Source organism: Melospiza georgiana, chromosome 19 (genome assembly GCF_028018845.1).
Source record: "Melospiza georgiana isolate bMelGeo1 chromosome 19, bMelGeo1.pri, whole genome shotgun sequence".
In the NCBI taxonomy this organism is placed as follows: domain Eukaryota; kingdom Metazoa; phylum Chordata; class Aves; order Passeriformes; family Passerellidae; genus Melospiza; species Melospiza georgiana.
In genome coordinates, this window is record NC_080448.1 from 9,737,384 (window position 1) to 9,763,843 (window position 26,460).

Here is a 26,460-nt window from a genome sequence, read left to right on the forward strand (position 1 = left end):
AGGCAGCGCCCGCCATCTCCCTTCCCTGATCAGCACTTTCGCCCCTCCACAACGAACTGTTAAAAAAAAATCCCCTGCCGCCTCCAGCCCCTTCCGCCGGCTCTCCGCTTCCCTCCCGGAGCGGGACCGCGGCACGGTGCCGTGAGGGTCTCCGGGGCGGGCGGGGAAAGTGCGTGGGGAGGACTCGGCCGTGAGGAATCTGCGGCCGCGGAACGGCAGCAGCTGCGCGGGGGAGGCGGCCCGACAAGATGGCGGCGCTGGGCAAGCAGTGAGTGCCGGCAGGGCCGGGGCGGGCGGATGGGCCCCGCTCAGCCGGGCTGGGGGCAGCGCTCGGGGGGCATTCGGGGCCGGCGCTGAGGGCAGGGGCGAGCGCTGGAAAACTCTTGCCCAGGGACTCGCTTGTCCCAGGTGTCCGCCCTGAGGCCTCGCTCTGTTGGTCTGACTTTAAAACTGTGTTTATTAAAACCAAGCAGAACTCGAGTAGCGGTCAGGCGCTTGAGGGTGCGGGGGTGTTGCCCCGGGGGTGTTTTTCACTCTTACGGAGGAGAATTTCTTCAGTGTTCCCTCACAACTCCCACCCTCGGGCACAGCCGGGGCTGCTGCTCGGCCTCCGCGGCCGGGTCAGACGGAGCTGAGGGCGGGCTTAGGGAAGCAAACAGCGCTCACAGAAATTGTGTGGTACCCCAGAGTATCGGGGTGTACCCATGTGTGGTATCCCAGAATGTTGGGGTGTACCCATGTGTGGTACAGAATGAGGGGGTGTTCCATTCGGTTCAGCCATACACCCTGTGGCGAGCTATTGACTGAGTGATGGACTCAGGGAAAGGCAGCTTTACCCAGTGTATGTTCCTGTGAATCGGGCGAGAAACCCCCGATTTAGAGGTTGCTCAGCACCCAAAGGAAGTGGTTTTAGCACAGAGATGGACTTTGTCAGCAGAAGGGTTGTTTGTGTGTGGTTAATTAATTGCAGCGTGACACAATCTGACTGTAAATCTTGTCCTTTGCCATAGCACCTGTGGTTACATTGCCAGCAAAACATGAAATTACAGCACTGCAAACATAGGCATGGAATAGTGCTTGGTATAGACTAAAACTAAATCCCTTCAGATTAAACAGTAATTTCTTACTTCTCTGAGAAAGAAAAGAAATTACTTGGAGAACTCTGGACAGGAGAGATTTGTATCCTAATAGGACAATCATTGCATCCAGAAACTTTGCATGGCAAAAAACAGCAGTAGCTCTGGGAGAAGCTGCCCAGTGTGCTCTGCTGCAAAGGCTGCTCGCATATAACTTCCATACATTATGTTGATGCTGATCTTTTACTTCTCAAATGATAAATGGCAGATTTTTGGTTTGTTGCTATGTTGTAAGTGATGCTTAAGGTAATTTTTTTTTTCTCTCTAGATATGGGCTTATTATGCCCAAAAAGTTGCCACAGAAAAATCTTGCTTCAAAGAAGCTCTCGGTGTTTGCAGATGAGTCAGATGAAGAGGTCAGTTCAACAATTTTCTTCTGAAATTTGCCCTGTATTCTGCAAATTTATTTGTGTCCAACCCTTAATGGCTGCATCAGGTTTTGGCAGTCATTAGGATATGTGTCATCATTTTGGATTTGAGTGTGAAATATGATCTGTATTTTCTTTAGTACACATTACATGGAAGTGATGATTTTTTGTTACTTTCTGTCAACTCTTCCAGAAATTCAGCACAGGTGACAGTCTGTTTGCCAGAGTTAACTGTAGCTTGTAAAGAGATTTGTTGACTGTCACTGGTGAATGCCTGCAAATAGAAAGACCAGTAGTAATCAACAGGTCTCGCTCAAATACTAAGTGTGGTAGTTATGTGTGTTTTATCCTTGAGCTCATTCCACCCAAATTTGATGTAATTGATTTTATGGTGTTCATACTGGGAACAAAAGCAAAGCTGTACAACCCAAAAGTTCTACAGCAAGAGAAGGTGTATGATATTGTGTGAGAGTGTTCTTTTTCTATAATCTTAAATTTTTAATTTCTTTTAAAGTATTAGATTCAAAATGCTCTGTCTGTACCTGCCCCGGCAGAGGGCACTGTGTGCTGTGTAAATCCCACCTGGATGTGCTGCTGGAAGCAGGGGAAGTGCCCAGGACAGGCTGGGATGTGGGCTGGGGCACTTACAGAACCCTGTGCTACAAACACATTCTTTCCTCCCTAGAGCTTCACTCCATGCTTGCTCTTTTGTGTGGTCGAGAAAAACAATGCTAATAAAGCATCAAATAATTTTGGTCGGTTTCTGACTCACCAAAAATATTTACTCTTAAAATCTATTTTTATTTTAATGAGCTAGCAGTTGTTAATTTTATGCCACAGAAGGCCTGAATTTAGCAATTCCCAGCCTGTGTGTACCTGGTTCCATTAGAAAATCTGGAATGTTGCTGCTGAAGGTGTCTGAGCTCATGATTTACAGGGCAGAAAAGGGCTGAGGACCTTTCTAGTGATGTCCACTCATGATGGAGCTGCCTCAGTGCAGCTTACAGGACACAAATGTGTTTTAAATCCCATCTCTTCCCTCACTTAGCTGTGATCCTCAGAGGTGCATCCCTGTAAAGAAAGGCTTTCCTTTAGGTTCACCTGCTGGAGGTGCTAATGGAGCACTTCCCCTCTTAGATGGGGTTTGGTGTCTTTCTGTGCATTCAGGATCTGACCCCACATTTTCCAGATCCCAGGAATAAACTTCATTTCATCTGTTGTCATTAAATGTTGTGTGGTAGGTTTGGGAACCTCCCTAAGGGATGTCTTGTATTTTTTTCACTTCTTCATTTTTTTTCTTAATATCTGAACATTGAAACAAAAGAATGAATGTTAGTAATTCTAGTAAAAATAATAGATGATGCTGTCTGCCAGCTTTTAGCTTAACATCTCAAGTATCCTCCCTTTCAGAAAAACTGACAGATTCACTGTCAAAGTCTGTTATAAAACCTCTTAAAAGTTGTTGTTGTCATCAGTATGGTACATACCCAGCAAAAAGTAATAATCTCATAACTGCCTTTATCAAAGAAGATTGTTTTTTTTAAAAAAAATCAGAATTACTTTATTAGTTCAGTAATGATTTCAGAGCTTTTCAAGATAAGGAGCAGCATCTGGGAGGGGTTTCATTTCCTGTCTGCTACTTTATCAGTCAGAACTACATCTCAAATGTCTGGAGATTATGTATTTTTAACTGAACTCTAATAAAGTTTGTGCTGGGAAATCTGCAGACCTGACTTGTCTGTGATTAAATATTAGATACCAAACTTCTGCTCCATTTTTTTTTAACGTTACTATGCATTTTTCACTCAGATTTTGCCTCTACTCTTGCTGAAGGAATTTGGATTTTTTTTCCCTTGTGGTTAAGTGCATTAATGGCTGTTAGTTGCTGGAGATGGTCTTTGTGTTAATTCATAAGAAACAGAGCATCTGGGATGGGAATTTTCTGGAAATACAGTGTTGAATGGGAAAAGTTGGCTTGTCAGTCTGTGTGGTGTTCATTGTTCCTTTTTATCTTTGGAGTTTAATTGAAATTATTTCTGTGGTACAGCCAATAAAATTTCTGGTTTGTGCTTGCACCAGAATTACCCAGTGTATGTTCCTGTACTGTACCAGTCTTTCAAAACTGATTTGTTAAAAAAGGATGAAAAAAAAAACCTGCAAATAGACCTCAGAAGGTGCTAAATTTGGGAGGGAAATTGTGGAGCCAGTGTGAACAGTTCTGTGAATGTATCAGCTGGATTTGGTGGGTTTTTAGTGACCACCTACAAGATAAATTGAGTGTTTAAGCAGGCAGAAGCTGAAAATAAGCAGGAAACTCTGTCTTGCAGGCTCAGATTTTTGGTTTTGCTAATGGATATTCCTTTGCAACTTTTCAAAGGAAAATTCTGACTAAAAGGATTTGCTGAGTAATTGATGTTGGTGCTGACCAGAGTTTTTGCAACAGTTTGCATGCAAAATAAGACTGGGTAAAGGGGTTCCTAGAAAAGAGTTTTCTGAGAAGGAGAAAGTGGAAAAGAATCAAGATGATGTGTGTAAAATCAAGAATAATTCAGAGAAGTGAGGTGATGTTTCCATTTCTCATAATATGAACACTGGGTTGTGTTATGGAATCACCAATAATAGAAACAAAAGGACCTTGTGTAGTTAAGGTGTGGAACCCCTTGCCACAGGATGCTGTGGCATGGCCAGAAATAGAAATGAATTGAGAAATGGATTAGTCAAATTAAGGGATGTTCTTTATTGTCAGACAATGGTTCAGGTGCATCCTTCAGCTCAGGAACTCCTTGGTCTGGTTTCTGGAAACCAGGATGGAGTGCTGAGAAAAGCTAATTCTGTGTACCTGACTTGTTTTTCATGTTCATTCTCTTATCTTCTGCTAGTAGCCATGGCTCATACTGTCTGTGAGTTGACAGGAATCTGTTGCCTGATGTGATTTTTGTTTTTAACTCCATGAAGGCTGGAGTCTCATGTGCAGGTTGTGCTTGCATTGTACAGTTCTCTGTGAGGGCAGGCCATAAGGATTCACACCTAAATCCATGTACATGAGGGTGTAAGTGGCTCATTTTAGAGTGAGAAGGAGCTAAAAAATTGAGAGAACTTTGAGAAATGTTAGCAGATTGGTGCAATTCATTGTTTGATTGTTTTAATAACTTTCAGTTGTGTACAAGCTGTCTCCCATGGTCTGGTGGCAGTGCTGGACTGGAGAGCCTCATTTCTCAGAGTCCCTTGATTTGCATGGATTCTGTGTCCTTTCACAGGATAGGGTTAAAATGTTTCCTCCTTTCAGAAAATATTGAACTATAAGCTTTGTGCTCCAGAAGAATAGCTTGACTAGAGGGAGGGAAAAAGTATGAGACAGATTGCTGAGCTTACAGGGCCTTTAATAAATGGGCAGTTGATAAGTAAAACAATACAAAAGGACAGGAAGTTCTCATCTGTCAGAGCTCAGAGCACAACAGGAAATTGTCCACCATAAACCATTGGGGAAGGTGTTTGTTTTCTGTAAACTCTTACTGCCAGTCTGGAGAAATGGCAGATGGGCTTCTTTACCATCATGTGTCTAATAATGAGGATTATGTATTATGTTAGTGTTTACCCAATCTTTGTAGATCAGTGCATTTATTACATGTAGGCAGACAAGGAAAACATTCTAAGCAGGGTTTCAGATATTTTGGTGGAGTAGAGCTTATTCTGTAAATGTAAATGCAGAATCTGTTTTGTTTTTCACTGAGCCCCTGCTTTCTGGAATAGTGCAGGGGAGATTCTTCACTGCTGAGGGACCTTTTGGTTAAACCAGTGTAAGAGTTTCCCACAGAGGAAACCTTCAGAGTGACCCTCAGGGTGTCAAACAAAGGAGCATCTTCTTTCTCAAGAACCTGGAGGAAATGGCGGTTTTCTGTGTAATGCTGATGTGTGCTCTGTGCTAGTTTAAAATGGCTGTTTATGGTTCATACTGACTCATTTATGGCCTTTTCAAAAGGTGCTGTGTGTTATAAAATTAACTACAGCATTGTAAATTATTTCTGAACATTAGTTCTTCAGAACTTCAGAGTTCTTCAGTGTTGAAAGCAGAGGTAAACATGAGATGAATGAAGCCAGGATTCTTGTAGGTTTTAAACTAAATAATCCATTATCTACTTCCCCCAGTCAACTAACCAACCAACCAGCCACATAAATAAATAAATGACTGTATCCAATTCTAGTCCAAATAATCAGCAACCACAAATTACAGAATCTCTTTGCCTTTTTTAAATGTGACACAAAGCATGTATTAGTCAAAGTTGCAAAACTTGGGAAGTTGCCAAAATGCAAAAGGATTTTTCCTTCCTATTTCTGCTTTTTAAGATTAAGAGATATTTAATTACAAAAGCAAGGATACAAGTCCTGCCATTATAGTGGATCTGTTTAATAAACATTATCTATTATCTATTGGTTGAGAAAAGATAGATATGTAGTTTAGGTCAAAACTAATTAAAAGCAAAAAAGTAAATAAAATGCAAAGCATTTTTTTAGACAGTATGATTAGAAAACATATTTTCAATAGGGATCTGTTTCTTCTTAGGAAAGATTAGAATGGCTATTTTGTAGCATGCTTATCTTGAGAAATGAAACAGTAACACTTGAAGTACATGCTGTTTAGCTGTGTTCTTATTTCTGAAAATACACAACTAATGATACAAATGAGACTTGAAATAAACACCAAATCCTTGCAGAATTTTTTATTTAACTATGAATACAGTTTTTCTTTTTTCATGTGATTGTCAGTATCTCTGCTTGCTACTGCTACATCTCTGATGGACATGCAGGAAGAATTAAATATTTTCTGTATCACACCTGTCTGTAATTGGTTGTTTGTTAGAATGGTAGAAAGAGAACCTGTGTTAATGTAATTAATTTTGTTTCTGCAATGTGTGCTTCCTACAGCCAACTGTTGGGGAAAGTCTTCAAAAAGAGGCGTTGAAAAAGCAAGCAATGAAACAGGTAAGGGACTATTTTTAATTTATTACCAATGTTCTGATGGGTGAGTTTATACTATAGATCTGTTTAAATTATAATATAGGAATCAACTATTTGAAAATAGTAAAGATTTCATTATTATTATTTTGACATATTTTCTTCTCCTCCTCCCTGTTTTTGTTTTAGACTAAACTGGAGATTCAGAAGGCTTTAGAAGAAGATGCTACAGTGTATGAATATGACAGTATTTATGATGAAATGCAGCAGAAGAAGAAAGAAAGCAGTGCCAAATTGCTAGCTGGAAACGATGACAAAAAGGTCAGTACCTGAGAATGTATCCTGTCTGTTCCACTTTGTCTGCTTGGGGTAACGTGAGTGGTTACTTTGTAAGCTTCAAAGCATTGCTGGATTATCCTGGCGAGGGATGCTTTCACTGTAACTTATTCCAGTTCATTTCAAGGCTCTTGTGAGGTTCTGGATCAAAGGAAGCCTCCCAATCCTTAAAAGAAGGGCAAGGCTGTTACAGTTAGGAAGACAGAGGGATGAAAAATCAAAAAAACCCACAACATTTGTTTTCATTAGGAGTAAAAATCCTCCTAGTCAAAGGTGGGATGACTTTTGAATGAATACCAGCCTCTCTTGGTACTGGGAAATCTGCTGTGTTAGGGGTCTGAGAGGAATGGCAGTTTGTTTTGGATAGCTGTCAGTCAGAGGGAGAATATTAGAGCAGCTCCTGACAGTTTTCTTCCATTACCAACTTAATTCAACATCTCCATCAATCCCAATTTGTGTTTTCTCAGCCACCACAATTACCTCTCAGCATGGTAACTCTTTTCCCTTCTACCTCAGCCCAGATACATCCACAATATCCTCAAAGCTGCTGAGATTAGGAAGAAGGAACAAGAAAGACGAATGGAAAGAAAAATTCAGAAAGAGCGTGAAATGGAAGGAGGAGAGTTTGCACACAAAGAGGCTTTTGTGACTTCAGCCTATAAGAAGAAGCTGCAAGAAAGAGCTGAGGAGGAGGAGAGGGAAAGAAGAGAATCAGCTCTCGAGGGTGAGATTCATAGTGAAGTAATTGTTCTGAAAAAGAAGTAGGGGCTTGTACATGATGTACAATATATTCCTCTGGTGGTCTCTGTGTGAGAGGTGATAATTAAAATCAAAGAGAACCAGATTAGCAGATCCTGAATCAGATCAACCTTGGTCTGTTACTTTCCTTTGTATGTGTTACACATGGAACAGAGGAAGCTCCTCTGTGTGTCAGTTCTGTTTGGGTTGGTGATTTATTTTTTGAGGGAGCATCAGTTTTTGCAGGAAGATTCATAAGCCTGGGGTACAGAGATGTTTCCAGTCCTTACCTCAGACATTCTGGTCAGCATCAGGAGTAGGTGTGAAGCACAGGATGTAGGATCATTAGCTAGATTGGGCTGGAGTGGATCTCTGAAGGTCACCTGTTCCAGCTGTCTGCTCCAAGCTTGGTCTGCTGTGAGACCAGATCAGGTTACTCTGAGCTTTTTCCATTTTGAATTTGAAAACCCCCAGGATGGAAATTGCAGTTGTGAGTTGTGTGTGACGAGTATTTGTGATACAGTAAATCCAACCTCCCTTTCTTTCTCTCAGCATACCTGGATGTGACCAAACAGAGGGATCTCAGTGGATTCTACAGACATCTTTTAAACCAGCGTGTGGGGGAAGAAGAGATGCCAAAATGCAGCTTCCGTGAAGCCAGGTAGGATGTGTTTCCAGCAGGGTTACAGGTATGAAAACCAGTGGCTGTTTGTGATTCTGTATTCACTGGAAGATTAGACAGAGCACTAAAACTGTGGTAAGGTAAACTGGTAATTTTACAGCTGATTAACTGAATTATTTGGTAAATAGCTAATGAACATCATCAGTGACACAGAAATGAAACAAGCAGGACAAGGATGCTGTCTGAAAGGTATCAAGAGGACAGTTATGATTGTAATCCTGCTTGTTATTATTCTAACCTACATTTTGTTTGGTTTACATAGTATTTAGCAATCTGTATAAGTTACACATTTTGAATCATGAGGAAGACGAGGTAAAATAGTGAGCGTAGTAGTCAGTTATAGGAAATGAATATGCTATGAATTTCCTGTAAAGAATGTTCTCTTCACTTTGTACTTACTCCACATTTAGTTGCATAAAAACTACATTGAGTGTTGATACTGTGGTAAAAGGAAATGAGTCAAATATATAGGAAATCCAGTGGGAGTATTTTGAAATCTGAATATGTGAACATTCCAAAGCAACGTAATGAGATGAGACTGAATTATTTAGGTGTTTAACATGGTAACATTCTGCCCTGTGGATAAATGTGATGAAGGGGATATTGTTTGTATGCAGCAATTGATCATTTGAGACAATTAACTCAGGTTAAACCTTGGTTGATAGAGGCTTAAAGCATGGATGTCACTAGTTAAGTGTTTGCTATCACAAATAAAATGCAGCTTTCATCAAGAGATTGTATTGTTAGAACATAAATTAAGGAAATTTCCTTTAGTGGCACATACAATTAATTCAGAGGAAACAAATTGTCCTGTAGATGGTGTTTCCAGCAAGGCTTTCAAGTAAACTCAGGTGTATATTTTAATTTCATTCTTATTCACGGTGATACAGCAGGATACAGAGAGAAAACAGCTCCATTTGTAGATCTCAGAAGTGTCCCTAAAGTGAGCCCCACCTTTGAGTTGGATTACTAAGTAAATCACCAAACTTTTCAGTGTAGTTTTTAGTTGCTGTTGATAGGCTGTCCATGCCTTCAAGCACTCAGCAGACACAGAATGTCACTGGTGGTGTGCTGACTCATGAGAGAGCCCCACAGGCTGTTCCTGGAGCTGTGTGGTTAAATGGAAGAGTCGTGGTTTGTGTGAGGGAACATGGATTTCCTCATCAGCCAGAGGAGAATGGCAAAGCACAACCCCCTCAGCATTTTGAGTCAGCATTTTGCATGTAAGAATATTTGAGCTGTACAAAGTTACTAATTTCTGTCCAGCCACAAGTGAGATCTTCAGAAATACTGGATCAAAAAAACCCACGTTCCTCTCTCTGTCCACAAAACACACAAACCTGCTTCTTCTCTGGATAATTACTTGATATGAATAGAAGACCAAACATGTAGGAAGACTTGTAACTTGCCAGCAGGCTTACACAAGAACACAAGTTAATGTTGTTTTCCTTAGATGGAGGCTGCACATACTTTACCATAGTCAAACTCTTTTAGATAAATTCCTCAGCTCACATTCACAGAGTGAGACAGATATGGACACTTTGTGCTGGAATCCTGGAACTTGAGCCACAGACAGATTTGCTTTCTTAGACTTTTCAGCAGCATCTTTTGCCTAAGTCCTGACCAGGAGTCACTTTGTAGGAAAGTCCAAGATTTCAGGCTTTTTAATGCTGTTATTCTTTTCTAATGTAAAAAATGTAGGATAAAGGAAGAAAAACCTGACACTGAGGAAGAACCCAATGAAAGGAGCAAAAGCCCTTCAGAAAGACAAAGAGTGAAGCCCTCTAAGAAAGAAAATGATCCAGATGCTGATACCGACCTAGGAACTGATAGTAGTGATGATGACAAGAGACACAAGCACAGTAAAGTAAATTTGAAAAAGAAGAAAAGAAGGGAGGACTCTGTGAGCAGTGAAGAGGAGGTGAAACATCACAAAAGCCAGAGGCATTCCAGGTCACCAAGCTCATCCAGTGTGGAGGAAGAACCACGCACCAAAGCCCAAACAAGTCACCAGAGGGGAGAGAGCAGGCCAAGCAAAAGGGGAAGTGATGAACAGTACAGGGAAAAGGATTATGAGAGAAGCAGGACCCATGAAAAGGATCACCAGAGGGAAAGGGAAGAGCGACACAGGCATGGGGATCACACTAATAGAGATCACCACAGGAGGAGGGAAGATCAAGATGATAAACAAAGGGGGAAGGAAAGAAAAGAGAGGGAGGGGCATGGCAGAGAATGGAGGAGGGCAAAGGACAGAGAGGAGAAGGGCTCAGAGAAGGAACGAGAGAAAGAAAGAACCAGAAATGATAAAGATAGATATAATGACAGAGAGAAGGAGAGAGGAGAGAAATACAGAGAAAGGGAAGATCATGCAAAGGAAAGGAGAGAGAAGTATGGCAGTGAGGAAAAGAAATACAGAGAGAGGAGAGAAGGTACTCCTACATCTTTGGAAAAAGATGGAGAGAGTGATCTGGGAAAAGGGAGAAAAGGAAAAGACAGAGAGGTGGATGAGAAGGGAAGCTCCAGCTCCGGAATGACTGAGCAGAAACGGAAAGCTGGAGAAGAAGGGGAGAAGGATGAAAAGGAACAAGCACAGAAAGCACCTGAGACCCTGAGCAAATTTGCCAAAAGGAGCAACGAGGAGACGGTGATGTCGGCACGGGACCGGTACCTGGCCCGGCAGATGGCCCGGGTCAGCAGCAAACCCTACATCGAGAAGGAGGAGGATTGATTGATGGCCCTGGGCTGGGCACAAACACCTGGGCTGGCAGCCAGGAGCAAAGGCCACTGCTGTGCAGATCCTTGTTATCCCACCTATTATTCCTGGCTTTCCTTTGAGAAGTTGTGTGTCCCTTAAGAGAACAGCTTTTGGGATGGATCAGTGGGTCTCTTGACACACACCCTTAGTCTGTGTGTGCAGGTGAAATGTTGAATGTGGCTGCCTGTCCACCCTGCCCTTCAGTAGCATGTCCTTTGTACATGAAGATTTTGGACAGACCTGGGAGTGTTAAACAGTGTAAGGTGAGAATGCATCCCCCTGATCCTTTCAGCAGCCAAAACAGTGAGCTTTGGTGAAACAAAGGTGTTCTCAGCCCTTAGGAGGGCTCACTGCCCACTGCTGCTCTCAAAAATGGGGAGCAAACGTGTAAAAGTGGGTGAAAAAGCAAGAAAACCAGCCTGAGTAATGATCTAGGAGATTTCTGTATGTAGAGTGGAGTTCTGTAAGATATATGCATATTGAGGTATGAATTTTGTATTATGTGTGGGTTTTGGTCCGGGGACCTGATGTACAGAAGCAGTTAATAAAGTGTAAGATACATATTGGATCAAATGTATGGGTCTTTTTTTGTGTGTACATTATTTTACTGCATATTTTTTGCATGGAATAAGGTAGATGAGTCTGTTTTCATGTATTACAGTTGTATCAGTTTGTTAAGTGATATTTTAAATTGGTCATATGAACCTTCTGTTCAAAGGTTGATATTCAAGAATAAAATTATCTTCCAACTAGGTAAGTAGGATGTCTGACAGTGGTCATAGCTTTTAGAAACATTTTCAACACTTTTATAATTGTTTCTTTGTTTTATTGTAAGCTTATCACTTTTATGCTAGAGTAAGTTGTACTTCTATATTTAGAAAAAAAGATTTTGAGATTGGTGTTTCCCTAATGATTTTTTCAGCAGACTGAGAATGATACAAAGTGTGAGTAAAATTAAATGCAAAAGCAGCTACTTTATAAAGGCTTGGAATGGGTTTTATATGTCAGCTAATCAAGTAGTTAAGCACATACTCCAGTGTGGAACAGTTTGGTTTTCTGTTCTGTATAAACAACTGTAATGAGCTTTGGTTCTTCTGTTGGAATGCAGGGGTCAAACACTGAGGGAAATCCTCTGCTTTTTGTCAGAGGCCTTGCTGGACTAGATATTCTGCTGTTACTTAGAATTGAGATTTTTATCTTTGCTCTTCCCAGAAGAGAGAGGCACAAGAGACATCTGCAGATGGTTTATGAATATTAAATTTATTACAGTAACAGTTTACAGTACAAGGCACATACTGATGACTTACAATCAGCTTGCAACACTTGTAACTAAACAGCTGCATAAATTAATACAGGTGCATCATGTACAAGTTGGAGGGAATACTTAGTTCTGTACAGCTAAAACTCCAGTTGAATTCTCTTTAAAAGACAAAGATGGTCCTAATTTACCATTTTCATGACTCCCTTTTCACTGTTCAGAACAGAGGGTAGGATATACTCATGGTAGATGGAAGGTGAGCTGAAGAGAAGGAATTTTTTTGCCTCAAAACACTTTGTAACTGCAGTGCAGTTCATTTGGTATCAATAGAAGTAGTTTTTGTACAAAACCAGTGTTTAAGGTATGGCTGCTTGCTGAGCTACCTGATAAATATTGGTTGCTTTACATGTTATCAGATGGGTATGTTAAAAAAAAAAGTATTGTATAAATAAATCAATTTCTCAATATTTCAACCACTCAGCTAAATAGAAATACTAAAAAATGAACTTACCATAATAAGGTATTTGAACCAGTACAGCATGTAACAAAAAAGTAATGAGGACTAAACTGCCTTTCAAGTTCAGCATTTATAGCATGAAAACATGGATGTATTTTATCTTTGTATTATTCAGGAAGGGAAAAGCCTTTTTAATCTACATTGCTTTTTGTATCTTCAAATAGTTCTAAGAGTTTTCATCCTCTCTCAGTATCTCGGGACTCAGAGCACATTGGTCTCACATTTCAGCTGTTGCAGGGCTTGTGTTACTATCAGGGCTTCCTGGCTGACTTAATTCACTGGAAAATGTGATATTTCTTGGGAAATCTCTCTGAAACCTCCCAGCAAGCCAGTGTCTATCCTGTGTCTTAAAGTTACAAATTTTTTTGTTAGCTGAACCCTGTCTGAAGAGGAAAGAAACGGGGTAGGGTTTTGTCCTTTATTTCCCACACTTTGCTGTTGGATGTGTGCAAATACCTCATTCATCTTACACTGACATTTCATATGTGTTTTTTCAGTTAATGAGCTCAGAAAATTTAACTCTTGGAAGTGGGTTTCAAATGCACTTGAGGCAGAAGCTACAAAACTTTCACATGAGTAACTGTCCAGTAAGACAGATTTATTGTGTTTTTCTAGTGGCAATTAAAGAACATATTCCCTTTTTAAAAGTAGTTCAGAAGTCTAGTTCTGAAGAACAGTCCTTGTCCCTCTTCAGTTATTTCTTCATTGGAAGTTAGGATTGAGGCTTAGATGAGCTCAAAGTCATTATCCAGAGTGGAAGAGGAAGTGGAAGAGACCTTTCTCCAGGTACACAGACGGGGGAAACTTTGGCAGAGGTGGTGGAAATGTTTTCAGAACACAAACACAGCATCCCTGCTTCCCTCTCACCTGGCAAGTGCTTCATACCCAGGCCAGCTCCCACAGGTTCCTTGATGCCCCTGCTCTGGCTGCACAGGGAACCTTGGCAACTTTAGCAAAGGGATACAAAAGAGACTTTTATCCTCTATTTTATTTTACTTTCATCATAATCTGTGTGCCAGAGTAAAAATACAGTGCAGGTTTGTACAGGAATGATGCTTTCCTGGGTTTGCCTGCACTCCCACTGCAGCACAACTCGTGTCCTGCAGGGGCCAGGGCAGCTGCATTTGGGGAGCACCGGTGTGCATGCCATGTAAAGAGCTTTGGATGGACATGGGGGTAATTTGTGTGTCAGTGCCTTGAAATTTAATATAAATATTCTGATGAGAATCAATCCTGCTGAACTCTACTCAGCTTCTTGCTAAGAAAAAAAAATTCCTCTCTTCTTTCTTCTTCAGCTTTAAAACCCAATGTAGTCACATCAGAATATGAGCTACTAACCCTTCAGAGTAGGTTTGGATTGTTGTAAATGTATTTTTGTCAGCCAGCCAAAAGGATTATTCTAAATTTTACTTCTGTACTAGGAAAGAGGAGGAAAACCCCACAGGCTGGCTCCAGCAAATTTTAGGTGTGAAATTAACTGTTAAAAAAATTGAAGTGAAACAGAGAAAGAGATCTTTAAGATTGTACTTTTTGGCATCAGAACTCAAAAAGATTCATTGTTGGTCTTTAGTTTCTGTAGCTCTGCCAGGACAATGATTGGTTATGGAAACAGTACAGTGAGTGCTGGCAGCTTAAGTGGCTTGTCGAGTAACTCATGATGAGTTTTTGTGGCTTGATTGGGTCTAAAGGAAAGTGAAGCCTCGAACATCACAAAAAATTATTTTTGTAATTTTTTTATGCAAGAAACAATAGAAATTGTTACCACCTACAAACCAGAGGAAGTGAACGTGAGGCCGGTGCTACCAGCTGTGTGTGCTGATGTGTGCAGAGCTGTGCTGCTCAGCATCTTTCCTCTCCCTCTGTCTACGCCACCACAAACCTAGGGAACTTCTTAATTTTGTTTTCCTAGTGTATAAACCCCTGCGTTACTCGAGTAATGTATGGCTATCAGAAATATTTGTGCATTTTCCCACGCAGTTGAAGCAAGTAGAGAACCTTAGAAGCGAATACAACACTGCCCGGTACGAACGATCACACGGAGGGAGGAGCTACAGGAGCACTGCCACACACTGGGGGTCTACACCTACTCCTGCCGTGCCTTGCTCGTCCTGGAGGGGCTGCTGCAGGCGCTCGGTGCCGCTCCCGGAGCAGGGGTGTTCCCTCGTGCTCCTCAGTGAGTGCTCAGTTCAGTGCATGTCCTTGAATTGCTTGGATCAATGTGCTGGAGGCATCACCTTTCCCACTGGTGCCAGTGGTGCAGCCTCCCTGGAAAACTCTGTTTGTTGTCTCAGCTGGAAAGGAGGTTCTTTGGGGGAAGAGGGGGGGAAAGTGACATTTTGTGCTCCTCTTCCTCCCCCAGAACCAGGGCAGCTTATACTGCGTTCATGCGGATGTCTCCAAAGGGAATTTCTGTGGCTGTTTCTGGAGTGATGCTTTTCAGAATACGCTGTTGGAAAGCAATCAGAAATGGATTGATTTTAGAGGCAGTACAAATCATGTCAGCCATTTAGAAAGATATTAATAATAAAGTATGACTTTAAGTTACACCTCTTGAGCTACTTAAGAGTGTTGCAAGCCTCTGTTAGCACTATGGAGATGGAAAGTGCTATAGAAGTACACAGCAGGATTTTTAAAATTATTTGTAACATAATTGGAATCAAAGCTTGACAGATCATATTAATGCTTTAGGACTTTGCAGTTTACTTGGGTACCCTGAGCCTATTAAATATTTTCTTATGAACTGGTATTTATTTAAACTTAGAAGAAATCCCAGTATTGACATTACAGATTTATGGCAGAGAAATCTTACTAAATGTGTGAAAGAAAAACAAGCTTTTCTTACAGATACACCCCAGGAAACCAGCCTTTCACTGCCTTATTTGCTTGACTGGGGGATTTTGAGTGTCTGGGGTGAATTTTAGGAAGACTCTCCAGTTCATCAGAGCTTAAAAAACTACTTGATGTAATATTTTATAAGAATTGTCAGCAGCCTCAGCAAGAACTGGGGAGATTTGTGAGAATCTGGGAACAGAACAGCCAGTCATGATATTTTTTTAGGGATCACCTCCTTCCTAACAGTGAAACAGAAGCAAGAGAGCATCAGGGATACCTCCTTGAGTGTCCCTGGGGTGATGACCAAGCGATAGATCATGTAGATGGGAATGAAGATGATGGAGGAGGTTCCTATGCAGTACCCCACAACTGTGGTCCAGTAGGGATAATCATAATCAAAGAGCCTCAGCTCAGGAGGGCTGGACAGAAAGCTGCAAGTGACAAACTGAAAGAGAAAAAGGGCAAAGTGTGAATTTGTGGATTTTCATGGCACGCGCTTCGGGGAACTCTGTTGACACGGAAAAAAAATCCTAAAATACATGAGTGTAGATTTAAAACAAATCAACAACAAATCATGAAACAAACACCAAGAGGATCCTTCCCAAAACAGATGCTCTCCACTCTACGCTGCTCTCTGTCAGAACAGGAAAAGGAAAAAAGTCAGCTCAGTTACTGCTGTTGGATCATCTTCCTGAGCATATCATTCAGGACTGAAAAATTCCTTAGGAAACAACAAACACTTTTAGCTGAATACTACAGGAATAATATCTGTGACTGTCCCAGGAAGGGTCTCTGACTAATTTTTTTCCAGAGTATCATCAGAAGCTCAGGATTTACCAGCAAAACTTCCATACAGAAATGACATCCTGTATCCTGAGCTTTCCTTATTTTAGGTGGGTTTCCACAGGGAATACAAATAGCTCTGCCTGGTAACCACATCCCCAGAGCTCTGTGCCTCTCCATTTTGCTGGTTTAGGATTACAAAGAGGACAGAAATTTAAAAATTACTGTGGTGACATTTTAATTTGTAGATTTCTCTTTCTAGGGGTAATAAAATCAAGGTCTGTTAATTATGCCTTGATCATTATAAGTGTTTTGAATTCACTCTGTAGGTCTTAAATCTACATTCTGTGCTTCATAAACTCCATCTTGACCTGCTGTGCTCCCACTAAGGTCAGTCAGAATAAAAGATAGCATGGACTAATTTTGAATCAGGAAATGAACACTTTATGTTCAAATGTTATTAATAACACTGCCAAGCCAAACACTGGGACAGTATTTCCAATTCTGAACTATAGATTTATAATGGTTCCAATTAACTGCTGGAAGTTTAAAGTGGAATATTCTAAAGTTGTCCATCAGCAGTTGCTGAGACAGTGTATTTACTTATCTTGGTTTTCCTCCTCTGACAGTATGTTTCATCAGCTTTTATTGCTACATTTTGCTGAGGTAAACATAAGGCAGCAAAACAAAGTAAATTTCTTTAGCAGAGGGCAGGGGGGGAGTTATTCAGAATCCAGACTTATTCAGCTAATTCAACTATAAAAATCCTTTAAACTGTGATTTGATACAAAGACCTTGCAGCATGGTATTGGGTGTTTTACTAATTGAGCCTTTTTTGTTTAACAAAAATTGTTACTAAAGAACTTCAGGAGAGAATTCTGGAATTAAGCTTTTAGAATGAGCTGCATTGTTCAGTGGTGATTTTCTTGGTGCTGGAAAGAAAAAGCTCTAAACAAAACTCACCAGAAGGAAAAGTGGACTAATTGCAACCCAGCAAACTCGCCAGTACCAGCCTGGGGCAGAGCCCAGCATTTCTTTCACATCGTGGCAAAACTGGGTGATGCCTGTGGACACAAGTGGGAGGAGAGGGATGACAGCAGATCTAAGATTTTCTTAAGTGGATACTCAACACTTTCTTATGCCCAGCAAGTAAATTCAGAATCTATCCCAGAAGACTATTTTGTTCCTATAACTCTTAATTTTACTAAATCTTTAATTATGCTGAATTACACCTCCTGTTACTTTTAGCTATCAGAGAGCAATTAACACTAATTCTCACTGCCTTAGTTATCAGTGAGGCTGTGAAAGGCTTTTGCAAACTTTTTTCTGGGGATTGGGTGATGTTGTCTGCAGAAGCTGAGGCCATGCTGAGCTGCAGGAGCTCAGGAGTTTGGGGTGGGGTGTTTGGAGGTACCATAGAACCAGGACACAGCCACTGCCTCCAGGAACACGACGGTCAGGACAGCTGGACCCGTGGCATATTCCTCAAACAGCTTCACCACATATGCTCCTCCCTGGAAAAGAGACCAAGCTGTCAGTGTGCCCAGGATGCTGCCCTGCTGCTGCTGGAGCTGAACATTCACAAGTGGGGAATTCACCCAGATCTGTCACTTGGTGGCTGTTCCTGCCAGGGAAACCCTGGTGAGCTGCTCACCCTCTGTGGCCACCCCTCACCCGGGGGCTGCCATGAAGAGAAGCTAAAATCTAATGGCACTTCTGGCTGGGTTTTAGTGAAAAAAAGGGATTTTACAGCATGGCTTTGTGCATGCCCTCCTCTCCACCAGGGGTCATGGCTACTGAACAGCAAATAAATAAAGTGTTGCTTTGCTTTCTTTCTGTTTGGGATCAGAACCACGAAGGAGGAGACCTCTTGCAGAGGAACTCTGCATCCTTGTACAGCAAACACTTCATATAAGAAGGAAGTTACACATAAATGAGCAAGTGGAGTGAAACATGACAGGAAAGCCAAGTATTTCTTTCTATTTCCCTTGTGATCATTACACTCATTATTCAAAAATTGCTTGTTGTGGGAATGAAATCCACAAGCCCCATGGGAACAATTTGATGTGACTAATGGTGATTTCTACCTTGAAACAATGAGGAAGATCCAGGAAATTCATTACTAGATCTTTTTTTAAATTCAAAATACATTTGACACATTGTGAAGATTATAATAACTATTCATGTTATTTTTAAACACAGGGCTTTTGGGAATAAGAAATAAACCACATAAAAATGTGGCTGGTTGTCTGCTGACTGATGAGCAGCACCATTTATGATGTGTAGCACATAATGAATTGCAGCATGATCATTTTGCAACATATTTCCTAGTGAAATCTAATTCACATTTATTCCAAGTAATGAATTTCTAATGCATAGAGAAAACAGCCTGGAGGTTCAATCTGATTTCTTGAAACTCTCTTCAAAAAATTACTGCCCTCTCCAAGGTGTCATTGGCAGGAAGCTGCCAGTGAGGGAGGCTGAGGTGAAATACTCACAAATGTCAGGGTTGCCAGCGAGCCCAAAAAGCAAAGGATGGTCAGACCAAGGACAAACAATTCCCTGCGTTTGCCCCAGACGTGGGGAAATTCATCCAGGACTCCAGTAATCACTCCCTCTAGTCCTGCAAACTGAAAAGCATGGAAAAGTCACTGGGAAATAGAGGGCAGTGTTACCTGTTTTAAAGTATGCTTGAGTGCTTAAAGGAACGTTGAAACATTGGTGCTTTATTCTGCTCTAGAGTTGGGGTGGGGTTTTAGACAAGTCTTTCCTCCTAACTTTTTAAAACTCTTTAGGGTGGGGATTTAGTGTTCAGGTGTCTGTGGGGATGCACTGTCATCCAAAGGCACCAGGACGTGGAGAAATGAGAGGTGGCTCAGTAGGACCAAGACTGAAATCAGCTGAGTTCAGCCCTGCTGGAAGAAGCTGATTCTCCACCTGTAAAACCAGACTCACATGACAATTTTTTAGCGTATCTCCAGTTCCCACCTTTTAAATCCAAATTATGTGAAAAAATTCCAGATTTTCCTAATTGCTTTGTAAGTTTACAAGCAAGAAAGGAGACTGGATGGCTGCATTCAATTAGGAATGTATAAATCAATTTGCTTGTATTTCAGGGTATTAATTGTCACAGCATGACAGTGACAAATAATTGATTATATTCAAACCTATTCACATAAAAATTGGAGTAACAGTTGCTGTCTTACAGAAGGCACCTGGCACTGCAAACCCCTCAGTGGCAGTGCAGTGTTTGTAATTCTGTTCCTGTGGTGCCTCAGGGGGCCAGGCTGTGACCCTGCTGGCCACTCACCGTGCTGTCCAGGCCCAGAGTGAGCAGCATGAGGAAGAAGATGATGGCAAAGAAGGTGGAAGCTGGCATGTTTGCAATGGCCTCTGCGTAGGTGATGAAGAGCAGGCTGGGTCCTGGAGCAGAGATGGGATCACTGTCAGGACATGGTATCTCCCAGGGGAGAACTTCTACCCCCAGGCTGCTTTGCCATGCCTGTGAAACTGCAAATCTGAAATCTGCCTTTTATATGTGATATTTATAGGCTAATTTTTTTAGCTGTAACAGTGCCCAATAAAGTCAGCATCCTGAATAATATATTAAATATTTCTCATCTCTTGGGCTGCTCCCGATCTAGAAGTACATACACAAATATATTCTATCTTAGAAGCAGTTTGAGATGTGTATGAAATGTTTACCTACCAGTGTCTTTGGCAACCTCTGAGACATCTTCATTCCTCATCTCAGCCATGTAGCCCAGCACGGTGAAGATGACAAACCCAGACACAAAGCTGGTCAGGCAGTTCACAGTGCTGGTGACCAGAGCATCTCTGCAACAGAAGACCTAACTCTCATCAGGGACCTGACTCATCTGCACCTGCTAGAAAGGGTTTACAACCTCTTGGTTTACAATCTAGACACACTCCTAGAAAAACTAGGGGAATACAAGGAAAAAATGAGCAGCAGATTTGAAAGACAGAGGAAAAAACCCCAACAACCCATGACTACTTTTTCTTCTCAAATCCACACAGGTGCAGTAACATCAGTCTGCCACTGGATTGAATGCTGGCTGCATCCTGCTGTTTTAAAAGAATAGGAATTACGACATGAATATTAAAAAATTGAGAATTTTATTTTAGAATATAGAAATAGATCTTTTTCAGGTAACAACGAAAAAACATAAATTGCCTGTCTGCTTGAGAAAATGAAGTTATTTTTTAACTGACTACTGAGATTAAGTAACTACAATGTGATGGTTTGGCAGGGGTTTAGTCAATTTTGTTGTGGCAGGTTTCTACATTTTAGACCTCTTGCTGTAAAATTAGTAAAAATCATCTTACTTTAAGGTAGGCAACAGAGGAGAAATGCTTGAGATTGCAGGTTCTCTGTTACTTCTGATTTCTATGTACACAGGTCTGACAATTTAGTGCCTTTCACCAACACCCTGTTTCTTTTTCATAAATACCCACAGTTATATTTTTAAACTCAATTTTACTTATAGAATAAGGTAGACTCACTGGTAGCAGTTGTTGTGGAATTTGTTGTAGCTGGAATAAGCCAACAGGACCCCAAAACCTGGTCCCAGGGAGAAAAAAATCTGAGCTGCTGCATCCACCCAAACCTGAAAAATATTGAAGGCCAAGAAGAAAAAAGCCATGAAACAGATTGAATGAGTTTGGCATTTTCAGAATATCACTTAGGTCTACAAAAGGGCATTTCACTGGTCTGCCTATGTCCTGGTCTAACAGACACTCTGTTGAGAGAGCTGTTGAAATATGAATGTTTGTTGTAGAGCTGTTGTGGCTGTTGCACTGCTGACAGCATCTTAGATTAATTCAGTCAATTGCCTGTAATCAATTTAACACAAGTTTTGCAGTGTATGGAGAACTTTATACCCATGATTTTGACGTCTTCCAAATCTTCCTCCAAACTCTGTGTGTTATGGAATAGCTCTGTGCTTGGCAATGTGTCCTCCAGGCTATGTAGACTTTTCCTGGATTTATGGAAATCCATTTGGCTGTGTGGATGCAGTTCTGGTTCTTGGGGCTCAATTCAGCTTTGTTGTAGCTGTGACAGATGCAAGTGTGATGATCTTGTTATGAAAAGCTTGTTGTACTTGAAAAGTGGCCACAGCCCTAATGAGTAATGTTCTAAAGTACAATATCAGCTCTCTTTCTGAAGGTGAAAGTCCTCATTCATTTATTCTCTTTTGATTGAAACATGGAGTTCATTACAACTCATTTCTAATATTCTCTCCCATCGTGTGAGGCCATCCTGTATCACCCAGACAGAGCTCTGTCATCACCCAGCACACAGATTGCAATCTGCTGTCCTCACTCCAGATACATCCAATACAATATCAATGCCCTTTATTGCTTTTTCAGAAGATGTGGTTCCTTATTGGAGATGCTGCTTTATCAGAGGCTGGTGTCTTTTCATTTCCTCTTCATTCAAAACTCTCCATATCAGCTGGGCAGCAGCAGACTTGCAAACATTGGAAATTTTTAATCTTTGTGTTTGTAGTATTTATTGCATTGGGGTTTTTTCCATCACCCTCCTCACCAGACACTTTCACAGGCAGTGGAGTGAGCACAGCCTTGAGCCTGATGGATTGCTTGTCATCCTCAGAGTTCAAGGCTGGATCAGACACTGGAGGGTCTGGGCTTTGTTGGTTAGCTCAGTTTGTCCTCATTCCTGCTTTCCTGTCAAATTTTGGTGGTGCATGCAGGCCTGACTGATTTATTCCTCCTCCACAGGCACTTACATGAGTTACTGGGCCAGAGTTTAGTTGGTGTCTGTGGGCTCATCTGCCAAAGCTTGTTACAGGATGGAGACAGAAGTTTCTGCTCCAGTAACCTGCACTATTTAAATACGGGCAGCTGTGGACACTGTAGGGCTGTACTCATCCCTTTAAGCCAAAATCTGCAGCTCTACCACTTGTTAGGGTTTAATAAATTCACTTTTCTCAGTGTGACTCACAGGGGAAGGATTTGTTGCAGTGTAGGAGCACTCACATCTTCTCGCTCAGTGCCAGCCTGGTCACCATTTTCCTGGTGAAAAAGTGTTTGGTCACTTACTTTCTTCTAATCAGATCACTCATTCTGTTCAGCCACTGTATGGGAGCTCTGCCTGTAGTTCAAGCTAAACTGAGGGTAGACTCTAATCTTTAAAATTCTTTATGATTATGGAAAGAGCATGGGCTCAGGCTAAGACATTTGTTCAGTCATGCTCTATGCATCTATGGTGATACACACACAGGCAGGCTGAAAGCAAATCTCCCTTTTATAAAGTTCTTTACCTCAGTGGCCAGGAGCTTCTGCCAGTCAGGTTTCAGGTAGTAGAGGACACCTCTCCAAGCCCCAGGCAAAGTTGCACCTCTCACGAGCAGGATGAAGAGGATGATGTAAGGGAACGTGGCAGTCACCCAAACCACCTGTGGGGGAACGTGGTGAGAGCGTTTGCCATGGGGAGAAAGGTGGCAGGGATAATAAAAGTTAGTTAATCATATAATATGTCTTAGCATTTATAGCATCTTCACATGAGCTTCTCTGCAGGTCTGTAAAGAGGCAGTTTGCACATCTGAACCCTCTCCCTGGCAGGGTTGGTCCTGCTCAGAGAACAGCGGTGTCACTTATTTTATTTTGTTGCTTAGAGTAGCAGTCACTGTACAGCAAGTGCTCCCCAAATACCTCAGCCCATAATCCCTGTCATGAAAACAGCCTGAACTGATCCCCTGGCAGTTAATTGGCTCAGGTAGAACTGCCTCAAGACAAGCTGATGTGTTGTGCTTTTGCATTCACCTTGCCAGATGTTTTGACCCCTTTCCAGATGCTGAAGTACACAATGGTGAAGATGAGCAGCAGGCAGAGGGTCAGCTGCCAGCTAATGCCCCCCAGGTCATCCAGCCCATTGGACCTGTGCACCTGCAGAACCTGGCGGCTGCAAGAGGAAAGAGAAACACAGCAGAGATACTTTTTAAACAAATCCTTACATTAAATGTGCATTTAACAGTCCCATATCGTGATCTGAGCATTACAAGGAATCTTGAGGTCTTGTTAAGCAGCCTTCAAAGTCATGAAATTTTGGATTCATTTTATTTTACTTAAAAGTTTGGTATTAACAGCACAGCAGTGATGATAAGTGACAGCAGACAGCATCTGGGAAACTCCTAAAACACAGAGCGCACCCCATGCACCCTAAGCTTAAACCCCCTCCAAAAATCCAGTGATTTGAAGAGGATGCCATCAACAATCAGCCCTGCTGCCCTGAGGAAAACCTTGCTGGTGTTCCAGCAGTCTGGCTACCACCACCATCCTCACTTACATGCACTTACGTATAAAATTCTTCTGCAGGAGAGATGGAGTGCTGGGACCAGCTGACATTGTCCTTGCTGAAGTAGTTGGTGCAGTTTCCTGTGTTCCAGGGGTTTGTGCAGCTGGTCCAGGGCAGCTCCGCCGTGAAGGAGGAGATGAGGTAGTAAAAAGCCCAAGCCATGATGGTGTTGTAGTAGGAGGCTACGTAAAGATCTATGATACAGATGGCAAAGCCAATTCCTGGAGAGGCAGGAAAGAATTGCATTCAGTCAGTGTAAGTTTTAGGCACAAAAAAAAAAGAAAATAATTGGTTATCACATCAACAACCATTTGTCTAAGGCAGCTCTGCAGGAGGAACACACACCCTCCCAAGTGTTTACAGCATTGGCATTTCTTGTGACTTCAGAAATACTCTGATTCCAGCAAAGTATCCTTAATCAAGACAGAACATTCTTTTAAGGGATATTTTCTATGTGTTCCTAAGTTTATACAATTTAGAAATAGGCATCTTGCAGTCTCAGTAAATATATAAAGACAGGATTAGAGCTTCAGCACTGGGAACCAGACTAAGTGAGGATATAGAGCAGTTCTTTTTTTTCTTTATCATTTTAGGCTTGGTCAGCCTCTCTCTAATCAATTTGAGTTGCAAAGTGTATGTGTATACAAGAGTACACACACATGTGCAGGTGTACCTGGAGTTTTAGGAAAGCTTTCTTTATAAAGCCAAAATCTTGTTTAGAACAAGTCTTACTTGGCTTTATGAGATTTTCTTTTTTTCCCCCCCAAAGTGCCACCTTTATAGGAAGATTTTCCAGTTATTCAGAAAGTTCCATTTCCCTTTGTTACCTTTGAATATAGGACATATTTTTCTCCAAATGGAAATACAGCCATTCCTGTGGTACTGTCCTAGTGCTAATTCCATATAGAAGAGAGGAATCCCTCCAAAGAGGGCCATGATTGTGTAAGGAATGAGGAATGCTCCTGCAAGAGAGAAAGCAGATGATTGTAACTCTTCACAGACTTCTCTTACAGCATTACCAGCACTCCATAAACAGGAGTTCCTTTTATCTCACAGGGAAAATGCATGTCCCTTCCCTAGCCAGCACACCTCTGAATTACTGTGGGGTTTCTCATGAGAGTAACTCCTCAGCAGTGTGAACAAGAAGCAACACCCAGCCCAAACTTCTCACATTTCTGCAACACAGGATTCACCAAGACTCCACTGACTCTCACACCTGTGAGATGGGCTACAGATAAAATTATTAATTTCTCCAATAAAATGCCTTTGTTACATCAGAGAGACGAAAGTCCTTTCTAAGATCTCCTTGATCAGATTTTAGATTTGTATTTTGTCTCTTATGTCAGTGAGTCAAAGACCCAGCCTTCCTCATGAGTTAGTTTAGACATGTTGGTTTATCAGATTTTAAAATGCTCCTTGGGAAAGGGATTGAGGTGTTGGAGTGTGGGTCTGCACCTACCTGGTTCTCAGCTTCTAGTTGTACTGTGCTAAACAGCTTTTCTGTGATTATCCTATCCCAATATTTAGGTTTTTCAGTGAATAATTTCTCCTTGATCATTTGTTACACAAGATCTTTTAAAAGCCACTAAACCATCCATTTATAAACCAAAAAATTCAGCATTAAGGAACAATAAGTGGGCACTGACCTCCTCCATTCTGGTAGCAGATATAAGGAAATCTCCACACATTTCCCAGATCCACTGCGTATCCAATGACAGAGAGGAGAAAGTCAATTTTTTTACTCCAGGTCTCCCTGTCCTCCAGCTCCATCAGCTGCTGCTGAGCCTCGGCCCCGCAGGTGGTGGACGTGGTGGTGGTGGTGGTGGTGGCTGCTGGGGCCGTGCCCTGGGCATCCTCCCCCTCTCCACTGCAGGGAGCCGAGCTCTGAACCCCTGAATAGCCATTGGAGATCTGGGCTGCCTCCCCTCTGTCCCCCTGGCTCGGGTGGCCTTTGCTGCCATCCTCCACCAGCCGCAGGGCAGATTTGGGGTTCCTGACCACAAGTCCGTTCTCTTTGCAATCTTCTCCTTTGCTACAGTCTGAGGTGTCTTTCTTGGAAGTCAGGGGCTCTGTCTCATTGCTTGTGGTCTTTTTTTCCATCTTTGCTGAGATTTGTTCTGGTCACTTGCAGACAGGCAGCACCTCAGGGTCCCTTTGGGGTTTATCTTCCTTTATTCCCAGCACTTTTAGAATTCCTCTTCCATACTTAAATCCATCAGATTGAAGGCACAAGCACCATCTAATAAATGAGAAAGAGTTGAAAATCCATTACAAGCTTTACTGGTGCTGGTAATTTTCAAGTTACAGCCAGCAGATTCTGTGATTAAAATACAGAGGTAATTAACCATCACAGCATGCAGTGTGGATCTCAGAATAGATAATCTGGGATTTTGCTCAGAGAAGGGCAGGAAGAAATCATCCTCTTTGACAGCAGAACCTGGTGTACCTGGATCACACCCTCTCAGGAGGATCTGCTGGACTTTGTGCATTCCTGGACACCTCACACCCAGTCACAGTCCTGCTGTCCTCTGGCATCACATTCTCCTCTGAGCACTGCTGGACTCCCAGTTTGCAAACTGAGGGCAGAGCTTAGTGGGACTTTTATTGACATTTTCCCAAGTTCATCCTGCAACTCATCCACTCATCTTGTGGCAATTTCTAGATTCACCCGGTATGAAGGGAAAAGAATTCATTAAACAAATATGAGATAACTAAGGATATAAAAATTACATTTCACAACCACCTTTCTTGAGAAATCCCAGT

The 26,460-nt window shown here is 41.8% G+C and overlaps 2 protein-coding genes across 2 annotated transcripts; one reads left to right on the forward strand and one right to left on the reverse strand.

Moving 5' to 3' along the window:
- Positions 1-223: 223 nt before the first annotated feature.
- NSRP1 (nuclear speckle splicing regulatory protein 1) lies at positions 224-11,537 on the forward strand. Its single transcript, XM_058037530.1, has 7 exons — positions 224-268; positions 1,405-1,492; positions 6,428-6,484; positions 6,647-6,778; positions 7,310-7,517; positions 8,084-8,192; positions 9,915-11,537. The coding sequence occupies exons 1-7, from the start codon at positions 249-251 to the stop codon at positions 10,939-10,941; spliced, it is 1,641 nt and encodes a 546-aa protein (XP_057893513.1). The 5' UTR covers positions 224-248; the 3' UTR covers positions 10,942-11,537.
- Positions 11,538-15,030: 3,493 nt separating this feature from the next.
- SLC6A4 (solute carrier family 6 member 4) lies at positions 15,031-25,797 on the reverse strand. The gene is made up of 13 exons (XM_058037631.1): positions 25,344-25,797; positions 24,525-24,659; positions 23,699-23,918; positions 23,166-23,304; positions 22,664-22,798; positions 20,883-20,986; positions 20,068-20,195; positions 19,669-19,781; positions 18,857-18,988; positions 17,773-17,872; positions 17,322-17,422; positions 15,853-16,020; positions 15,031-15,189 (listed from the first exon to the last, which is right to left on the reverse strand). The coding sequence occupies exons 1-13, from the start codon at positions 25,795-25,797 to the stop codon at positions 15,115-15,117; spliced, it is 2,004 nt and encodes a 667-aa protein (XP_057893614.1). The 3' UTR covers positions 15,031-15,114.
- Between the last annotated feature and the right edge of the window lie 663 nt (positions 25,798-26,460).